The sequence below is a fragment of the Amphiura filiformis genome, chromosome 7, assembly GCF_039555335.1.
Source record: "Amphiura filiformis chromosome 7, Afil_fr2py, whole genome shotgun sequence".
Classification (NCBI taxonomy): Eukaryota; Metazoa; Echinodermata; class Ophiuroidea; order Amphilepidida; family Amphiuridae; genus Amphiura; species Amphiura filiformis.
Genome location: NC_092634.1, coordinates 51,675,466 through 51,696,322, shown reverse-complemented (window position 1 = coordinate 51,696,322; position 20,857 = coordinate 51,675,466). Strand labels below are relative to the sequence as shown.

Here is a 20,857-nt window from a genome sequence, read left to right as displayed (position 1 = left end):
TTTTGCCGTAGTTATCAGTTGGACAACTATTTGGTTTACTGACCAGTGTTTAGAGTGGAGGATTTTCAGATATGACATTATGAAAAATTATGAGTTTCTTTTTGAGGCCAGTTTATACACCGTTACCCTGATATATTTCACACATTATTAATTTATAACATAATTATGTAAAGATTTGCCTAAAAATGCATTGGCTCCCTTGACATAGTAACCCTGATTTTTTTCACACACATTTATTCCATAACATACGTAAAGATTCCCCTAAAGGCACATATTGGGCTCCCCAGTTGCAAATAGTGCAGAAAAGGCCAATTTTTTTACCACTAGCGATGACCAGGAAATTGGCAAAATAGGGGGTATTCCTGGGGGACCACTCACATTGTCTGTATGCATGCGTGACCAAAACAACAAGTAAAAAGGGGTGTTTTTTAGGCAAGGCAAGTTACGCGCGTGATGCATGATTTCCAATAATAAGGGTAGTTTTCTGAAACTGAATAACTTGTTTAGGGTACCTTTTCAAATTGTTGGTAAATTAAGAGTCCAAAGGGGGTACATTTTCTTAATTTTACCTAGCCAAAAACTCATTAGGGGGTAAATTCTATATTAAATTACCTCATTAAGGGGCTAAATATGCTGGTAGAGTAAAACTCGATTAGGGGGTGTTTAAAAAAAATTTGGTCACACATGTGTGCACTATCATACTTGAGCGGCCCACCTGGGGGTATTTAATTTGCATTGTCCGCAAAATTTTGGATAAAAGGGGTACTTGGGAAAATCCCGTAATTTTATGTCAATATTTAGTGTCATTGAAAAGATGCGTTTAAAATTCTAGTCATTGAAAACCACAAAAAAGGGTTTTTGGCCAAATTGTTTATTCTAGTTTTTAGGATTGTTTCAAAAATGTCAAAATAAATTTCAATAAATTATTATCTGCTTTGATGACACCTCTGTCACTTTCAAAGAGGTATTAGAGTGAGACAGGTGCTCCGTTCAATTCCTAGCAAATCAAGGCTGTATTGATTGCAGATCTATTTGCTCCATTGCGTTTACACACACAAACCTCATCTGACAGTGAATGGAATTTGTGCAGCATGACGTCACAAGGTGTCACCGTAGCAGGAATGAGTCAATTCACATTTATGATTCCGTAAAATATTTTCTTTAAAGTCACAGGCATATACTTTATATAAAAGTCTAAGGCCCTGACAATTTTGTGTTCCACTGTATAAGAACCAGTGGCGTAACAGGAACTGATTTATGTTTCTGCAGCAAGTGCAATGTAATTAAGTTCTACCAAACCACCTGGTAAAATGGCAACATTTGTTTTAGCAGCTGATAGGTTTCTTCCTTTAGCAAATGGCACTGAAGCACATGTAGATGCATTCTGTTGTCTCATGCTACCAACAGAGGCACTTAACATTGAGGTGACATCCTTTCTGGGGACAGGTGCTTTTGAGATCACTTGTTTTCTGGTGCCAGCTAGAGAATCAGATGATGATCTGCTCACTGGAATTGCCAAAGAAACTGGTGATTTTAGTCCTTGACTAGCTGCATCTGACTCTGTTGAAGCTTTACTTGGCTTAAACCCATCTACTGGCAAACCTGAAAGCTTTGACTCTTTTTGTTTAACAGAAATTATTTGTTTTAGCTCCAAAGCTTGTGATGCAAGAACGGATATCAACTTATCTTGAAGTTCTGAAGGACGGTTAGAATCTGAATCTCCTGATGCAAGAGATGAATTTGATGTGGCAGTTACTGTCACTTGTTTTGGTGCTTTATGTGCTTTCTCTCCAATGGCCTCCCTTTGCCGCTTTGTTGCTTCTTGTTTACTTTGCTTTCGCTTTCTACTAACTGGCTGACTACTTTCAGCAGCATCTGACTTTGTTGTGCACTTAGTTGCTTCATGCTCTGCAGTCATATTGATGGGTTGTATTTGGTCTATTGATCCCAACTGCTCTGATGATCCTCTTGGTATCTCTTCATACACAATCTTGTGCCAGTTGTTTTTATGTTTTTCCAAGTCATTCTTTGAACCAAGATTAATTTCCACACAAAGTCCACACCTGTGACAGGAGTGCAAAGAACTAAGTCTTGCTTTACTAGTGGTAAAATGCTTTCCACAACTATATTTCTTGATAGTACACCTTTCAAATATATCAAGATGAAAGTTGATGTGACATTTGGTGGGTAATTCCAAGTTGCAGTGTAGGCAGACACATATCATCCATTTCAAAGACTGGTCATTCTGATAACAAAGGCGATTTTTGTTCTGTTTTTTCGGAAGCTTTGACAACATTTGCAAACAAAACTTACACTTCTTTCTGTTCTCTTTTGTAGACACTGTTCTCTTTTGTAGACTACCTTGTCTTGTTACTGGCTTGGTCATTATTAGAGATAATCCTTTCTGTCTGCTTTTCCTTGCACTATTTGATCTTCTTTCATTGTCATTTTTAAGGGACAGCACTTCTTTCCCTGCTTCACTGCTCTTCATTGCATTATTTCCCTCTACAGCATTTCCAATCTCAAGATCTGTATTGACATCATCATTCTCTTTTTCAATTGGCATTTCATCACTGGCTGCATCAACATCATCCTGTTTAGAATGCACGGATGACAGTTTCACTTCAACTTCACTACAAACTTCCTCAATACCTTCCTCCACTGTCCTTTCAATCTCAAGATTTATATTGACATCATCAGTCTCCTTTCCAGTTAATGCGTCATCTTTACCTATACATGTATTACCATCATCTGGTGTAGAATGCACAGATGACCATTTCTTTTCCGTTTCACTTTTAGAAAGAGCCTCAACACCTTCAGCTTTGGGTGCACTGTCTGTTTCTTCTTCACTTCCATCATCTGTTTCAACAGCTGTCAGCATCAATTCTTCATCTTCCACAGCCTGTGTTCTTGATTCTTTTACAGATGTAATTAACACATCCTCCCTTTCATCCTTAACCAATGCACTGGAAATGTTGCAATCTTTATTCCTCTTCTCATTCTTACATTGCTGCTCATGATCCACCTTCACTTCCACTTCACTAAAATGAATTCCACAATAATTACATACACACGCTATATGATACTCTAAACCGCACATTATATCAAATGATCTGTCACATTTTGTACAGGTGTACAAAAGTCCTTTGGTGTCTTGATCTTCACTTGCAACATGCCTCTCATATGAATAACTAGATATGAACTGTTTCTTGCAATGAATACAAGTAAATTGATTTCCCGTTGCTTGGTATGGCACTTTGATGTTACTTTCATCTTCTTCTTTGTGATGTGGTTCCACACTCTTGTCTTCCCATGATGTCAAGGCTGATTTGGTTACAGCAGACAAGGATTCACTAGCCGTTTGTGATAGTTCATTGATAATAGACACCGGACATCCATTTTGCGCTTCACTAGCTTTCAATGCAGTATCTTCATCAACATTGGCAGCGTTGGTAGTAAAGATACTATACTCTTCAAAACCAATTTGAAATTCCATTCTTCCTGAATGCTGCTCACTTTCTTCATTTTGTTCATAGAGCTCATCACATACAGACTGCTTCCAATATTGTGTTAAAATGTCATCCTTTGCTCTTAATGTTGGTATCTTAACACTCACAGATCCAACTGTTTTGCTAGAAATTATTTGCTTTCCTTTGGACTTAGAAGTGATATGATTTACCTTCTTGAAATGATGATTGGCTGCCAGTGGAGTCCTGAAATGTTTCTTGCATTGAGGACATTCATACTTAAAGGTTGATTTGTGCTCCATCATTTCTTCATATGTATCGACTTTGTCTCCACAATACAAACACACATAGATTGTCTTTCCTTCCTCTTCAACAGTATCCCATGTTGCCATCTCCATTAACGACTTACTAATCAGTCTAGAATTATCTTCTGGTGTAGTGTTTGTTGTGTTCACATTACCAATGTTGTACTTCACCAAATGAGTAACAAGGTCTTGATATGTTACAAAATGTGCACCACACTTACAGCATACAAACTTCCCTCCATGAAGTTTTTTCTGGCACGTTGCTTGGATCATTTCACCGCAGCGGCAAAGATAGAGTTTGTCTCCAAACTTTTGATGTTGCATCATCTTATAAGATGCTGATGGAATAGTTTTTAGACAATATGAACAAAGTTTACCTTTTATTTTGTCTTCAACATGTTCCCTATGATCAGTAATTTGACAGCATGCCAGATCCATAGAGCAGACACTGCACCTAGCTTGTTGCGGGAAAGAAGACTTATCTATGTAACCCTTCTCATGGGCATTTTTACGTGACATATTTTTGTGTATAGCTCCACAATACATACACTGACATTTACATCCTTTTTTCTTGTGGATCCTCTTTTGACAGGAGTTGTACAGTATGATACCACAACCCTTACACTTTTGGTGTATTTCTTTTGCATGATGATTAAACCCGCGATGTGATAGACTCGTAAACTGTAAACGGCAAAACCTGCATGATATCATAGCTGGTTTTTGAGTATGTCTTCTTCTGTGGACATCCAGCTGACATACTGTATCTAGCATTTCATTACAGTTTTCACATGGAAATGGAAATTTTCCTTTGTATCTGTTCAAGCCACCCTTATTTTGATATTTGGTTTTTGATTCATGCTTTATCTTGTCTTTTAACGTATCAAACGAGTGCCCACAATATTTGCAGCTAAAAAGCTGGGGCATCATACAAAGATCTGTGCCAAAATGTTGCTTCTTGTAATGGGACTTGAGTTTTATTTCAAGGCTAAAATGCTCATGACAAGTGTGACATCTATGCACCCAAATAAATTTATGTAGCGTGTAATCTGAATCCTTTGTATAGGTTGTTCCACAACGCAAGCAGGTTGAGTATTTATATTCCCATGAACATAAAAGGCTTTCAGATGATTCTTTTTCCAATACACTCTTCACATGGGCTGAAAGTAGGCTGGCTTCATCAAAGGACTTGTCAAAATGCTTGCACCAGTGACCTTGCTTTGATTTTAATTTTGTCCTAACATTGTGACTCTGCTTTCTATGCTCTCTCAGGCTGTCCCTGTCTTGAAAATGTTGCCAACAAATATTACACTTACGATTGAATCGCTTTGCATGGCCATCCAATATCTGTGGACTAGCAAATACTCTCCCGCATGACAAACATTTGCAGTTTAAACATTCTACTTCCTTTCTATTGTACTCAATATGCTGCATGTACTCTTGCGGGCCAAAGATCTGATGACACCCAGGACATTCCTTCTTGTTTTCATGGTCATGAAATGTGACTCATAAGATCTTTATTTTTCACAAAGTGCATTCCACAAAATTGACACAAGTATTTGAACTGCTTTTTGTGCTGCAAATGGTCACATGCATTTAACATCATTGGCCTAAAATACCAGGCACCAGGGCACATTGGACATTGATGGGGGTACTTTGATTCAATTAATGACAAACATTTCTGGTGTTCCTTCAAGGCTGCTTCAGAATTGAACTCCACATTGCAACTGCTACAGATTTTCTGAGACTTTTCCACTTGTTTACTGTCATCATCGTTTAAATTTGTCAAAATGTTATCCTGAATATCTGTGCCCATTCCTTCCAATTCTGTGACTGTAACATGAACAACATGGACCATTTTATGTATTCTTAAATGCTCCACAGTTTCAAATGTTGCAGGACAACGTGTGCAAGTATGAGCAACTGCTTCACTACCATGTGTTTTGTTATTTTTGTCATCTGAATATGCATTTTTATTGTTTACATCTTTCCCCTCTGCTACTCCAGATATGTTTGGTTTTTCATCATTCATTTGTTTGTTCACATTCTCAAAATTGACATCTGTACATGTTGTATGAGAACTGTCTACAGGGTTACTAAATTTCTCATTTTCTTGTGTTGTCTCAACTATCTCTGCTGCATCTCTGTTGGCATCTGTCTCCTCTCTGTGCGTCTTACTTGAGAATAGTTTGTATCTCTCAGGGCATTCAAGCAGTACATGCATCTCTAGTGTCTCCTTATCTGGGATGATTTCATTGCAATCTAAACACATCAATGACAGGTGCTCTGCCTCATGTGCACATAATTTCACACTTCCACTAAATATCTCCTGACAAGCTTCACAAACATAGACTTTTCTTTCTGGTTGACTCTCTTGGCCAGCATCATGATTGTTATTGGTTTCACTTTTAGCAGCCATCTTACAAGTTTTTCTATGCATGGCATAATTATTTCTACTTTCAAATGTAAAGCAACATTTCTTGCACACATAATACTCAGATCTTGGTGTTCTACTAGACACCAATGATGTAACAGATTCTGACTGTTTAGATTTCGAAGACGTTACTAATCCAACTTTCTTTGAAGATATCTTGCTAGACGCTGCAGCTTTTGCAGTTAGCTGCTTCCCTGATTTTGGCTTATTTTGAGGGTTCATCTGACAGTGTTTTTTATGATACGTTACACAACTATTTTTAAGAGTTTTCCCACAGTATTCACATACACTCTTTTCCACATGATTCTGGTTAATATGATGCTGTCTCAGCTGCCATGTATCATAAAGAAGATGACAGTAGTGGCATTTATATGTAACTCTAGCTTTCCTAGGCTTGTGATATCGCCGTGTGTGAAATCCTAGCAGACTTTTGGAACCAAATCCTTGATGACAAATTTCGCATTTGTAAACATCCAACCCTTTGTTGATATGAACAACTGTATTGTGCATTTTCAGTAGCCAAAAAGTAGAAAATACTAGGCTACATTTTGGGCACCTCACAGATGTGCTACGGCTAGATGGACGCCATCGTTTTTTACTTATTGATTTGTAGTGTCTTTTAGAATGTTCTTGCAAATCTGAGAAAATTTCAAATTGAGAACTACAGCTGTCACATTTGAACATACTTTCACTTTTGCTTTGCTGTGCATCATTACTTGTGTCATCGTCTTCTGCGCCATCTTTCTTTTCACCCGCAGCATTCAAAGGACAAAAACTTCTCCTGTGAGTTCCTAACCTTCTTCTATCATCAAAGCATTTCAAGCAATTCAAACACTTATACACGCCATTTGGAGTTTCATATCTTTCATTTTCTGCATGCAATTCTTTATGTTTCTTCATAGCATACCTCGTAAGAACCCTCATGCATATATCACAAGTTTCCTGTTCAACCCATCCACGACACTTCCCCCTTTTCTTCTTACACACACTGGTTTTCACTTCTTTCTTAATACACTTCTTCTTCCCTCTTCTTTCCTTTTTAGCCTTCAAACCTTGTGTCACCTTTTCTGCATCCTTTGTAGAAGTATTGTGCTCATCAGTTGCTTCATTTCTCTCACCCTCACCCTCTGAAGACAAACAATTTGATTGTGTTTCTGCAATCCAATCAGGATCATTATCAGCATCATCTTGGAAGTCTGAATCACTCTCTCCTGTAAAACACAATTAAACAAAATCAAACAATACAGTTTAAAATAACAAAGACCATGAACTGGGAGCAAATGTTCTCACATACAATTAACAAAATTTATGTGAACCGTACAGTGCACCACCCTGCATATTTTGAAATATTTGATATTTTTTATTTGAAATCTCAGAATTTTAATTTTTGTATCAAATGAAGGAGAACTCTCTAAAATGAATGCAAATTTGATAGAATTGAAACAGACTAAAGTTGTTTATTAAAGTCATTTTTTACTTCAAAATGAAACAAACCATCCTCAGTTCACAACACATGACCCAATAGAAGTAATATCACAAATTTAATAACACACAAAATATACAAAAAGATGTTGTCATATGATGACATTGGTATATGTAAGACATGCATTTTGAGAATAGATCAACATGCACAAATGTGAAATTGTGATATTCTATTTATTCATTCATTCATTCATTCATTCATTATTTTTTCATTTTTATTTTTTTATTTATTTATTTATTTATTTATTTATTTATTTATTTACTTATTTATTTACTTACTTACTTACTGATAAAAATATCTAGGACCCATTGTTTTGTTGTTGTTGTTTTGTCTGTTTGTGTTTTTTTTTAATAAATTTTGACCAACTTGAAGAAATCTGCACCAACAGTGGTCAGAAAATGTTCAATTTTACCCCAAAATCATAAAAAAGCCTGATTTTTGCCCAAACTTCTAATTGGTTGGTGATGTTGATCCAATTTTGTTATTTTAAAAAAGGTCCTAGATATTTTTATCTAGTTTGTTAAAATATTTTTTTTTGTTTTGTTAAATGTGGTCCGAAAAATCTGTTGCTCCCAAATGAGTACTTTGACCTGTTGCTCCCAAATGAGTACTTTGACCTCAAAGTTGAATTCATCAAGTCTTTGCCATTCTAAATGTGTATTTTAAAGGAGTATTTCGTGATCCTAGCATCCTCTTTTTATGACATTTTTCAGTACATATCCACGAAAAAGCATATTCCCAAAATTTCAGTTGATTCCGATATTGCGTTTGCGAGTTATGCATGATTATGTGTATTACACTGCTCCATAGACAATACGTTGTAATTTCGTTCTGGTGCACCAGAACGAAATTCAAATTTCACGATATCTTTGCTAAACAAATTAATCTGCAAGAAATATTTTGTACATAAACATTATGTAGCCAGAGGTTTCCAGTGATATAAAAATCTCAACTTTTTTTGAGAAAAAAGGGGGGATGAGGCGGTGGATCACGAAATGCCCTTTTGATCAACTTTAGACCAATAATTTAGCAGTTATGGGGCCCAAAAGTTTCCATAATTCCAGGGTTAAGACCACCCTTAACATGACAATAGATTTATCCTGCAAAGTGTACCCAGTTGATATCACATTATAATGAATGTTTTTGCTCAATACATTGTCAAAATTATGCATGTCATTTTGGTCCACATAATGTGACAGTTTAAAAATTGACAAAATTGGCTATTCCAGAAAATAGATGCACACCTCTAGGAGTTCCAATTTCAGAACTTTTTGACCAGTTATGATGGCTGGACATCTAGACTTCCTAAGTGTCTTACTCACACAGGTACCATCCCCATCATGGGGGTAGGTTGCAGTCTTGGGATGAGCCTCCGTCTTGTGTGGATTGGGTTACAGCACTGTATGTGGACATTCCCATCCAGGATTTGATATTTGATTCCCATGATGATCATGGACTTCCTCTGCCTCAATTACCTTGTGTATTTCCATGCAACAAGGTTCTAGCAAGATTTCCTGCACTGCCTTTTGCTATGTGTTGCCATGAATCTTCTTTTTTCTGATCAATCTGGGCAAAGAAGGACTCATTCGCTAGTGTGTTTATCTTGCCAAGATACGACAGTAACACCATAGTTCAAAGGATGACATCTTTTTGGTGTCTGCACTTTTCAAGATCCAAGCTTCACATCCATAGGTTGCTATGGGGAATATGAGTGCCTGAAGCAGTCTGGTTTTGACTTTGACTGTGAATGACCGGTCTTTGAGTAGGTTTTGGATTTTATTAAATGTGTTTTTTTTGCTATTGCAAGCCGCCTTCGTAGTTCCTTTGAGGTGTCGTTGTTGTTGAAGCAGACCTGTTCCATCCTAAATATGTGAAATCATTGAGTTGTTCCACTGGTTTAACCTTTAGCTACATGTCCATATTTATCTGCTGCTTGGAACACACCAAGAATTTGTTTTGCTTCAGATTTATTTGGAGGTGGTATGTTTGACTTTCTTGCAGACATCTTGCAGCAGCATCCAGAGGTCATCTTCATTTTCAGCTAGGATAGCCGGTGTCATCCTCATACCCCAGGTCAGTAATATTCAATCCATCAATGCTGATGCTTGTGTTGTTCGGCGATTGACTTTCTCATGATGATCTCAGAGTAGACATTAAACAGGGCAAATGAATATAACTTTGACAACAAATTGTTGTACTCCTCTTTTGATTTTAAACCATTCAGTGATTTCTCCATCTACTCTGCTACTCACACTGCAGCTCTCTGTATGCTATACATGTATAGTGACACTATTAAGTGCTATTCTGTGTATGGGAAATCCCACACCAAGCAGTGTACGCAGTGTCATCTGACGGCTGACTGAGTCAAAGGCCTTTTTGTAGTCAAAAGGCTATGTAGATTGGTGTATTTGTTTCCATTATCTTAGACTGTAACATCATCTGAAGGTTGAAGATTTGTTCTTGTTGTGTTCCCCTTCGTTTGCGGAAACCTGCTTGTTCCTCTGTAATTTCACAGTTTAGGATGTTCTGTATGCGGTTCAACACTATGTTCAGCAAAATTCTGCTCGTAGTCGTATGTGAAATGAGGGCAATTGTACTATAATTGTCACAAATGGTAAGATCCCCTTTTTAGGGATTGTGATCTTTGGTATTTAACATGAAACATAGTCTAACACATTCTGCCTCGAATATGCTGTTCAATCTTTTTAATTTGTACCAATGTCTACAAAGAATTGGGCTTATGATCCAAACAGTTTTTCTCATCTTCAATAATGGACCTGGGTTTACATACACTTGATTCATACATGATACTCTTGATATGTCGTTGTTACTGTGCGCATTACGCCTGAGTAAATTGAAATATATGTGTGCCAGCCGCATATTCAGTCCTGTGCATACATTGTAGATAATATAAAGTCCATAATATAAAATTGACTTACAAACTCATTAGTCATTCCAGAAGGACTCAACAGTTAACACTACCAATCACGCTGTCAGGTCTGAGTCCTTCTAGATTCATTCTCTACCCCCCATCCCAGCACGCACACTCAAATAAACAGTGACCTGAACCAAATGAGTTAGGAATTACGTCATGACTCCAGATATGGTTATTAACCCCGCCCATAATTTTTAATAAGGTTCTGCATCTATTATCGCGTAAATTAGCCATCATGTGTGGGCCTTGGTTAAGCGTACTTGCACAAGATAGCATGGAATTAACACATTGTATGGCCAAAATTGATCTATTTTTGCTGGAAAATTGAAAAAAATGACTCATAACCGTTGTACATGCTGAAGGTAAAATGGTTGTACATACCTGCAAACTGTTTTGACATAGGACTTTACGGGTCAAATTAAAAAATAAAATCCACATGCACAAATATTCCCCCTATGGGCTGAAAAGTGTATGAAGCAAAGAAATTTCACATGCACAAAGTGAATTTTACATGCACAATGAGTGACAGAACCGGCATATTGTACAAGTTTCTTAACAATCATACTCACCACAGCTGATAATGATTCGTGTTTCAAACAAACTCCTTGGTCTTTTATGGGCCTTTGAAACAGCCTTGCATTGTTTTGTCTTCTTTTTGGATGGTGAAGCCTCAGCTTCCTTTTCTGTGAGGACATCTTGATGAATCTGGACAGGAAAAAAATGGCAAAACTCTTGTTAGGTTCACCAGGATTCAGGATTGTTCATTAATTTGGTCATTTTTTTTTAAATTTGCAACTAATCAGTCTCAGATGACACTGCACACCGTCATCATCCCTATATCTTCGTGTTAAAAATTGCCGTGATAGTACGATGAATCCTCACGTTTTTCAACAACTACGCATGGTGATTTTATTCGAGATAGGCCGTGCAACTCAGGCTAAGCATACAATTTGAGATTTTGAGCGCCTGCCACACTGTTTCTATTCTATGTTTTACGATTTTCGCATGATCAATATATGGCTGGCCGTAACCGCCACAACGTGGAGCTGCTACGCGTAGCTTACTTTTCGCTTCGCGGAGCTAAATTGACCAATCATGTTAGATCTTTTCATTACGCGGAGCCAGTGGATGCATCCTCGTTCCAGAGAGAGAAAACTCTTGCCAAAATTAATGTTTACTATGGGGATTTTAAATGAATCGATTGTAAATAAACCACGACCAGTTGTACAGGATCAATACAATTGTTTGATTAGTGTAGGCCTATAGTCAATGTTACCTTGCATGCATTTGTCATGTGTGTGGCGTGTTTGTTTGTTTGTTTGTCTACTATGTCAGGCCAGGATCACTGACACCCACGGTACTGATACTCTCATACTATCACGGTGATCATATTGTTGAATGTTGTTGACTTAAAAATAATCATGATGCAGTCATGTCTACAGTAGAACTCACCACGACCTTTGAAGGACTTAAACCCTATTAAAAGCTATTAAACCAAGATAACACTCAATGAAAACGGCTCAACTATGTTACATCAGATCTTCTCTGGTTAAATACATACTGCACTTGTGTCTGTTTTACCTGTGCAATGAGCAATGAGCTGGTATTATAGTTTCAGTTGGGTGAACGATTATAAAGCGAACGCAAGGTAACAATACTGTGGGCTTTTGTTTACGAAATGAGACAATAGTCTGCTTATTGTTAACCAGCGTTCTTGAAAATGAGAAGCTTAATGACTTAACACGGTTTAGAAATAATTTCTTCATATTTTTTGGAACAAAAGTACCAATATTTCCAAACACCTAAATTAGCTAAAAATTTAGGACATGTTACAAAACTATATTTTCTAGAATTTCAGAGAATACTTTAAATATTGGCCGGTTATTTTTTACACAGTAGTGACGTCAACTAGGCAATGGCCTATACTTCTAACATACACTATTTGTAGAGGTCACACGTCAATGGTGAGCGCACTGAGTATTGTGTGTAGGAAAACGGACAGTAACTACAGTATGTATGGCCTACTACTAGTATATAAAGTAAATCCGAACTGGTTTGCAGTTTGCTGAAGGTCGAATTCCGCAGGGACACCGCGCAAGTTATACAAATTAGCTCCCGGCGATACACTGCAGATCGCAGAACTGTGTGCATAGTTTACCACCACTCTGCCTAGCTATATAGTTATGTACAATACTGTATGAGTTTCTTATGAGTGCATGTCCATCTTAATAATAAGTCAGTTCGTACTTTTCATAAACTACTTTTTGAATCATAACTTTCGTGACCGAGGATATCTTGCAACTACGTGACGCTCGTCTGGCAAATTCTTAATGAATAAATTCGCTTCACGTAATGAGTAAGTCGTACTTAATTAGTCAGTTTTACCTCCGAGTAATGAAAACTCTAACATGATCATGATTGGTCAATTTGGCTCCACGGAGCAAAAAGTCAGCTACGCGTATATCCAGCTCCACGTTGTGGCGGTTGCGGCCTACCATATCAGTATCCCATATGATATTTCTATTGCAAGAAAATTTTATTTGTTGTCAGGTTTTATCTTAAATACACTAACTGGAAATTAAATACACTAATTAGTGAGGACCGGTATTTTGCTGTGGATATGTTTAACTGCAATTTGCGGGTAAAAAATTGAAATCCTGAGTAAAAATTTTGATCATATTCAACTCTTTGAGAAAAAATTTATATAAAAGAATGCATGTAAAATCCAGCTGCAATACAATGTACATTATTGACACACTATCACTCTCTTTATCTACGGCAATAATAGAATATCGATTTCAATCGAATTGAATACGATGCTCAGTTTTGAGTTTATAGTTGACTACTAAGCGACCTAAGCGATCGATTGCTAGCCAATCAGATAGAACTCCTTTTCTTGCGTTCGGTGAAATACCAGTCGCCCGTCGCTCACCAACGGAGTATTAAATTTATATTTATCGAATAGGAAGTCGACACTGTGCACTGCTAATATATTCCAGTTGCATGATGGTCAATATGGGTGGAATTTGTTGAGTATTTTAATGATAAGGGGCTGTGCAGTAATTGATATTCATCATTATCCCGACATCGGACTCATTTTGCTTGATCGCATCACATATTTTGTTTTATATTGAAGTTTTAGTACACTGAAAGAATATAAAATTTGCACCGGTTTAGGCCATTTTAGCTGAAAAAACAGCATTTCGGTGGTGCTTAAAATCTCATGATGATAGCAGCTTTTCTATGTCATAGTCTATGTGGAACTGCTATCAAAATAGACAACATATTTATGTAGGTTTCCTTGAGCTAGCTGTTCTTTTAAATGTCTATATATTGTGTTTGGGCCCATGTTAGGCCATTTTTATAGCTGACTAGCAAATGTGTTAGTTAGTTGTAGTGACTACAAATTTCGAACGTTTGAGGACCTGTTCTCAAGTTGTAGGTACGTACTCCCGTATTAGGTGCCTCCAGGGTTTTATTTTGGCAAGTTTGCATTAGTATATCTGGTAAAATACTCACTTTAGAAACCTGTGTCACTGACGTATATGTCAACTGTGATTGCTCAACTTATTCTACGCATCAGCTTTTGTCCAAAGAAATATTTAAAATCTGGATGATTTTTGAGCGATTTTTATGAGCAGCGAAAAGTCCACTCCACGACGCATGTACATGTGAATATGGTGATGAATGCACGCTAAATCGCGGCGACACATACACGTAGCTCCTTGGAACTCACGGTCGGAGCCGTGAGTTCCAATTATTGGTACTAGATATATAGTGACACCAGGAATTGATGCAAATTTTACAGTAAAATGAAATCAGGAAGAGGAAGAGGATAAGGTTGATGGCAAATTTGAATTCACCTTGCATACAGTCCCTACGCAGGACAACCAATTCTTTTGTTATGCAAGGCTCACTCAGTCATTTAATGAGGCAATACAAACGATCGAATTTGGTGTTGAAATGAGCAAAATTTTGAGTTAGGCCTACACCTTTTCAATGTAAAATTAATTTTCTCGGCCAAATGAAAAGCAATAATTTTCATTTTTTCAGTAAATGTCAGGAAAAACTGAAATGCTTGATACTATATTTTTGTTCAAATCCTAGTGTTAAACTTAGGCGTGAAGCCCGCGAGCCTTTTTTTGGATCAACCTTTTAGCTTTTCAAAGTAATATAGTTCGCTAAAGAAGGATTTTTCCCAACTTTCTAACGCACATCACCGTGAGCGGCGATAGGCCTATATCATAGTTTTGTCAGAATTTCCGTTTTGATTCCATAACTTTTTACTGCCGGCTGAAAATTTTTCAAATCCACGCGTGAAATCTTAGGCGAATACTAGCATTGTGGATCGATATCTCTGGGTGCCCGGCCTGGCTACAGTGTTGCCAGAACTTCAATATAGCAAAGAAATTACCTAGTGTTTCAATTGTCATGAAGGTTTTGTTTGTGTTTGTTTGAAATTGCTTAAACCCACAGAAAGTCATAATGAAGCAGCCAAAGCAATACAAGGTTAAACATGGAAGTTTATAACAACCTATCATAATGACCAGAAAGGAAAAATCATTTATGGCAACAATGCATTGAATTTGAATGCATTTTGATATCCTTAATAGAGTATGACATGAATACAAAGTATCAATTTTCATATTAAAAATACAAAATATCTTGACATTTTTTTATTTTTAGGTCAACCATGAATGATCCTAGCATTTAGGTCTAGGTCCAGGGACACTACAAAACTGAAAAAATAAAAAACTTAAAAAAACCCAAAAAAACACAAAAAAACATTTTTTTTTTTAAATTTCGGGTACCCGGTTACCCGCCCGAAAAATGCGCTGGGTACCCGGGTACAAAATTACCCAAAAATGCCAGGCCTACTCTGCACCCACCCCACCCCCATAGGCCTACATAATATTACATACCGGTACCGTGATATTTATATAGCACGGCCATAACTATACATTTAGAAAGTAGGTCCTATAGCGCAGCGGCTGAATTATGACAAATAGGCCTAGGCCTACATGTCAAATTAAAAACAAACCCGAATGCAAGTCTGAAGGGTGTAATGAAAATGCCAACCCGCGATGGGGGGGGTCATTCAAAATTCACCTGGAGATAGGAGGGACAGAAAATTAAAATCCCCTATAATAACACGCACATTTTTCTAGGTTTGGACCCCGGTTTGGACAGTGGATTTTCCCATGGACCTCATCCTAGGTAAATAAACAAACAAACAGACAGACAAAATCATTATTCCCTTGAAGGGGGCACACCACTAAATCAATGCGCCATTTGTGTAATCCCAATGAGTTCCGGTAAAAAACAGAAACTTTTTGAGGTATTTTGGGCTGGTCTGTAGACTTATTAATCAGAAAGAGTGGCGAATTATAGCTTAAATAAAAGTGTAAAGCCTATACATAAATTTGAGTCGCCAAAAAAAGTCGCATTTTTATAATTATTGAGAAAATAGGTCCGCGAATTAAAAATGGCAGAATCGGGTTTGCAGTCTTGAGAGCATGTCAAAAACAGTGAGGGCGCTGTTCGCGGCCTCCTAGCGGGAAAACGAGATGGAAGAACCCCGTACATTGAAACATATGTTAAACTTTCATCGATTTGCAATCGACTGGTCATCATAAAATATTTTAAAACGAGCCCAAAAGGCCTCAAAATGAGCAAAGAAAACCGGTGTTTTTACACGTGTTTCAATGGGAAGATTATTTAGTGGTGTGCGCCCTCTGCTTTGCTATTATTAACAGCTTGTCACCCACTTAGAGGTCATACCGGGCTCACTGCACCGATGTTGTTGTGAGGCTTGTGACTTGTGCTGCATATTTTAGTTACGGTTCATGTAGCTGCGCTGAGAAACAGAAAAGGTCGACAGATTTGATCGATTTTTGATCTGATGACATCATCAAACAGTGATCAAACTGTGTACATGTAGGACAGTGCAGTGTGAATTATGTGGTGACCTTTCGACGTGTATACGGTGAGTTTTTAGGTGTAGAGAAAGTGTTATGGTGCATGTACTGATGTAGTAAATTTGTGTAGCTGTATCGGGAGCTGTATACAATGTAGTCATGGTAGTTATAGCATGCATAGGTATTATAGGCCTAGACATGTAGAGGAGGTTCCACAGAAAAATCCTAATCCACTCAAATAGGGTTAAGCTAGTCACGATTATGCACTTTCAGTTTCCCACGCGTTTGAACGGGAATTGGATTGCGTACTTTTTCGATGTCTTGTTAGTCCGAGGTGCTCTGACGATAACACTCCGATCGCCAGGCAATCTACGTTAGTTAGTTGTAGTAGGCCAGTGGGACAACGAAAACGCTACGTGAACGAGCTAATGTCTAGTGAGCAAATTTTTTCAATATTTTGAAAAAATGATGTCAAATTTTCTATTCTATATTGTTGGTAAATAATGTCTTTTGCCAATAGTATGTTTAAAGTTGTAATTTTGTGTTTTTGATCGCAAAGATCGGATATTTTTTTTTTTTTTTTTAATTTTTAACCCTTCGCTATGGTGTCGATTTTGGCAGAACTTTGAAGATAATTTTGCCTTTTTGTACACTAAAATGCTTTCGATCCTTAATTTTGTTTCAACCGAGTCTTAAATTAGCAAGTGCAATACGGTTGGTACCACTTTTATATACATTGATGAAATTTTAAAGATTTTTTTTCAAGTTTCAAACCGGCGCAAATCGTTAAGTGTGTATTTCCCATTGACATCCAAAATGGCGTAAGCCAGTCCTCAATATACATAGGTACGGCGTATATAGGACTGGCAAGCGAGTCTAGGTTAAGCCGATTACGCTATTCAACACGAGTCATCACTTGAATGGATTTAATCAGTGCAGTCCCTCAAACACGGCCTTTCCTTTGATGTTTATGATCGTTATGCGACATACAATATCGATCATCTATTTTAAAATGTAATTTAAATAGACCCCCACAGGTGACCCGTACCGGAAATGGGTGGTATTAGTGCCCTTTTGCATCGGGTCACATGATCTTCGATTAAGCGTCATTGTGTTTCCAAGTTCAAGTTGATTTACTAGCGAAAACCTGATCGAATTCCCTCATTTCCTTCCAAAGTTACGGTGAAATTACAATGTATGTATTTTTTCTGATCATGATTAGTAATACTGACGGGTGTCTGCAGACAGGGTCTAATTCTGCATAAAACCGGGCAAGCGATCGGAATGTTACAAAAGTACAGATCGCATTCAGCTTACATTGTACTTCATATGAGATGATCTTTGGAAAAATACGGCATAATTTGTCTTGGTGTTTGCGGAATGCCATGCAGTAAAATATTAATACCTTGCGGCAATTCATGATTGACAACTAACAATTGGTGTGTCCTTCGTATCCTCCACTGTCAATTTCTTATCCACTCACTAATCCTCACAAAAGCTTTGTGTTGATTAATACGTAATGTGTGGAGGCAAATTGCAATAAGTACAATGAAATAATGAGTAGGGCGGGCTCCGAGTATGGTTTCTTCTTCATCTTACGTAACAGTATTGTTCTCCAAAAACCCGGAAGCTTGTCGTTTGGAGCTCTAGCTGAAATACAGCAAGATAATGTAAGATAGTAAATGTAAACCTGTATTTTAGCTAGAGTATCTCGAGCTAGGTGTCTGCGGGACTTTTAAACCAGTGGAAATGATTTGGAAATGTTTTCCAAGACTGGTAATGTTGCTATGATCCGCCAAGCTTGGCCATAAGAAATATTGACGTTATAAAATTACCGGAAGTACATGTAAATTGTTTTCCTTTGTTTATGGTCACGGCCACAATGCTTTGTGGGTAAAAATGATGTCATTCTGCTTAGAAGTCGCGATAACGGTGGTTCATAACTGGCCAAGCTCAATAGATAAGAAGCTTAGCAGATAGTGCACCATTCATACCTGATTGCTCAGTATCGACTCATAACGATCATAGTACAAAGGGAACTGGTTTGTGAATTCTCCTTCTATTAATAGTTCAATGGTTATAGTGTTCATGTGTTTATACGGTCAGGACAGCGTTCGAAATAGGGCCGGTCAGCCGGCCATTGGCCTGTAACTTTTTGGCCTGGCCGGTAACTTTTCTGACTGGCATCTAACTTTTTAAGGTCAAGCCCATCTGGCCTGTAACTTTTTGAGGCATATTTCGAACACTGGGTCAGGACTAGCCCTAAACCTTAAACATCATTTTCCGAGGCGTGGAAGTACACCAAATTGATGTTATATGATGACCTTTGACATTCTTTTGTGGCGAGTGACATGGTCTTTCAATTCACGCAGAGTGTCCATGACAGGCTTGACTATATGCTTCAGTGCCAAGTGGTCATGAAAGAATTCAAAAGATAACCTCTGCCCCAATAATCCCAAGCTATTTTCTGAAACTGCACCTCGGAAGATGTATGGTAATTCAGTCCTCAAATGATAGTCATATAACGACCAAAAGATAAGTGACTGACTATCATTGAGGACTAAGTTCCACAGTCTAGGTCAGGACAGGTTATTAGAGAGCTTGCGAAATGAAGTTACTTTAACTTTAATGTTATATCCTTTAGTCGGGGTTTAACTATTCCGGCTAAGGGACTATTTAGTGGACAAAAGACCTCAATCAAAACGACAACAACCAGCCATTTTAGTAGCACATGTCAAAAGCAATTTATTGAGGGCCAAAGGTCACAAGGCAAAAGGTCACTTAATTAATGGGAGACGCAGCTCTGTGTAGTAGCCCAAAGGTAAACAAGAACAGCTGACTTTGGGTCGCTGATGATTAGATGATTAATATACTACACTCCTCCTCTCTTACATTGAGTGTACTTTAGCCTTTTACAGAGACTGGGGGACTCAACTCTGGGAAATGTTATGTTAATGTTAAATGTATGTCATTTGTTACATGTGACATTTACAGCATAATAAGAATCTACATCAATAAACATAACCCTTTTTGGTCAATAAAAATGCATCTTTAAAACTGCAATCTGAGTCTTGTTTTAAGTTCTGAGTTCAATGTCTCCAAATGCTTGACTGAGTAGATATCATTTGTGCTTTTCTGTTTTAATAACAACTGGAACCAACTTAGTCAACTAAGGTTCACAGATCTAGTTTCTTTGGTGCTCCGCAATGCCTAGGCGGATTTCTGCGCGGTGGTATTTCGCGAGGTGGTGCGGTGCGGGGTGGTGTATCGCGAAGTGGTGTGTCATGCGAGATAGTGTGACGCGAGACGGTGGTGGCGTAATAGGGGCATTGGGTGCACTCGGCGGTTGCAGTGGGTTTGGCACTGGTGCAGTTGCTGTAGGTTGTGGTACTAGTGGAATTGGGAGTTCCACAGGGATGTCCATTGGGTCCACTCTTTCATTTGGCGAGTGAACACTACCACTAATAAGGTGATCAATATGCACATGTCGCAACTGACCTTGTACGCGAACCATGTATGACACAGGACCAAGACGTTGCATAACTACTCCTGGTTTCCATTTATCGCTTCCTCTGAAACTGCGAACCATAACGGAGTCTCCTGGCGTAAATTCTCGTATTTCCTTCCCACGATCTTTAGTAGCTTCCTGCTGACCTTGCATGCGTGCTGTTAAACTAGGTTTAACCATTGACAAACGCGTGCGTGGTTGGCGTTTGAGAAATAGTTCTGCTGGTGTATGTCCTGTAGTGGGCTCAAAATAAGCTAAGGTGTCATAAAAGTGTAACACACAATTATTTTTCCAGCTCTTTTCTTTTGGTCTCCAACCAGGTTTAAATTATAGTATGCACATATCGTTCATAATACACTAAAAGAAAGATAAGTTATAGACCATTTACTTCACAAATTTAATTTTCTAGCCCTTGCGTACGTTATATTTGACAGACACAATTTTGATGATTTTCTGCAATCAAATAAAATTTATAAAGTATTACATAAGGTATTTTGTGGTTATTTAGGTGTAGGACCTACAGCAACTGATTGTGGAAAAAATGTGTCCAAATATTACAATAAGGAGGATAAATTGTTATAAATAAAATATGTGTGTCTGTCAAGCCATAACATACGCAAGATGTCTGTCAAATGTAACATACAGAATAATAATTTGGCAAAAACAGTAGTTCAAGATGGGAAATTGAATAAAGATCACATGCAGTTTATAAATCACATGTTTTAAAACACTTTTATAAACTCTAAACTATCATCATAATGTGAACATCAAGTGATTTTTAATTTTTTTAAACGTATTATGTATGTTACT

General features: G+C 37.7%; 2 protein-coding genes across 2 annotated transcripts in view; one reads left to right on the top strand and one right to left on the bottom strand.

The window, feature by feature from the left end:
• Positions 1-5,261: 5,261 nt before the first annotated feature.
• LOC140157933 (uncharacterized) lies at positions 5,262-20,227 on the bottom strand. Its single transcript, XM_072181180.1, has 3 exons — positions 19,841-20,227; positions 11,191-11,326; positions 5,262-7,414 (listed from the first exon to the last, which is right to left on the bottom strand). The coding sequence occupies exons 1-3, from the start codon at positions 20,225-20,227 to the stop codon at positions 5,262-5,264; spliced, it is 2,676 nt and encodes an 891-aa protein (XP_072037281.1).
• Positions 16,558-20,857, top strand: part of LOC140157313 (uncharacterized) — a 29,867-nt gene continuing 25,567 nt past the window's right edge. Inside the window, exon 1 of the mRNA XM_072180457.1 lies at positions 16,558-16,607. The gene's annotated coding sequence lies outside the window, so the exon portion shown is untranslated. The remainder of the gene's footprint in view (positions 16,608-20,857) is intronic.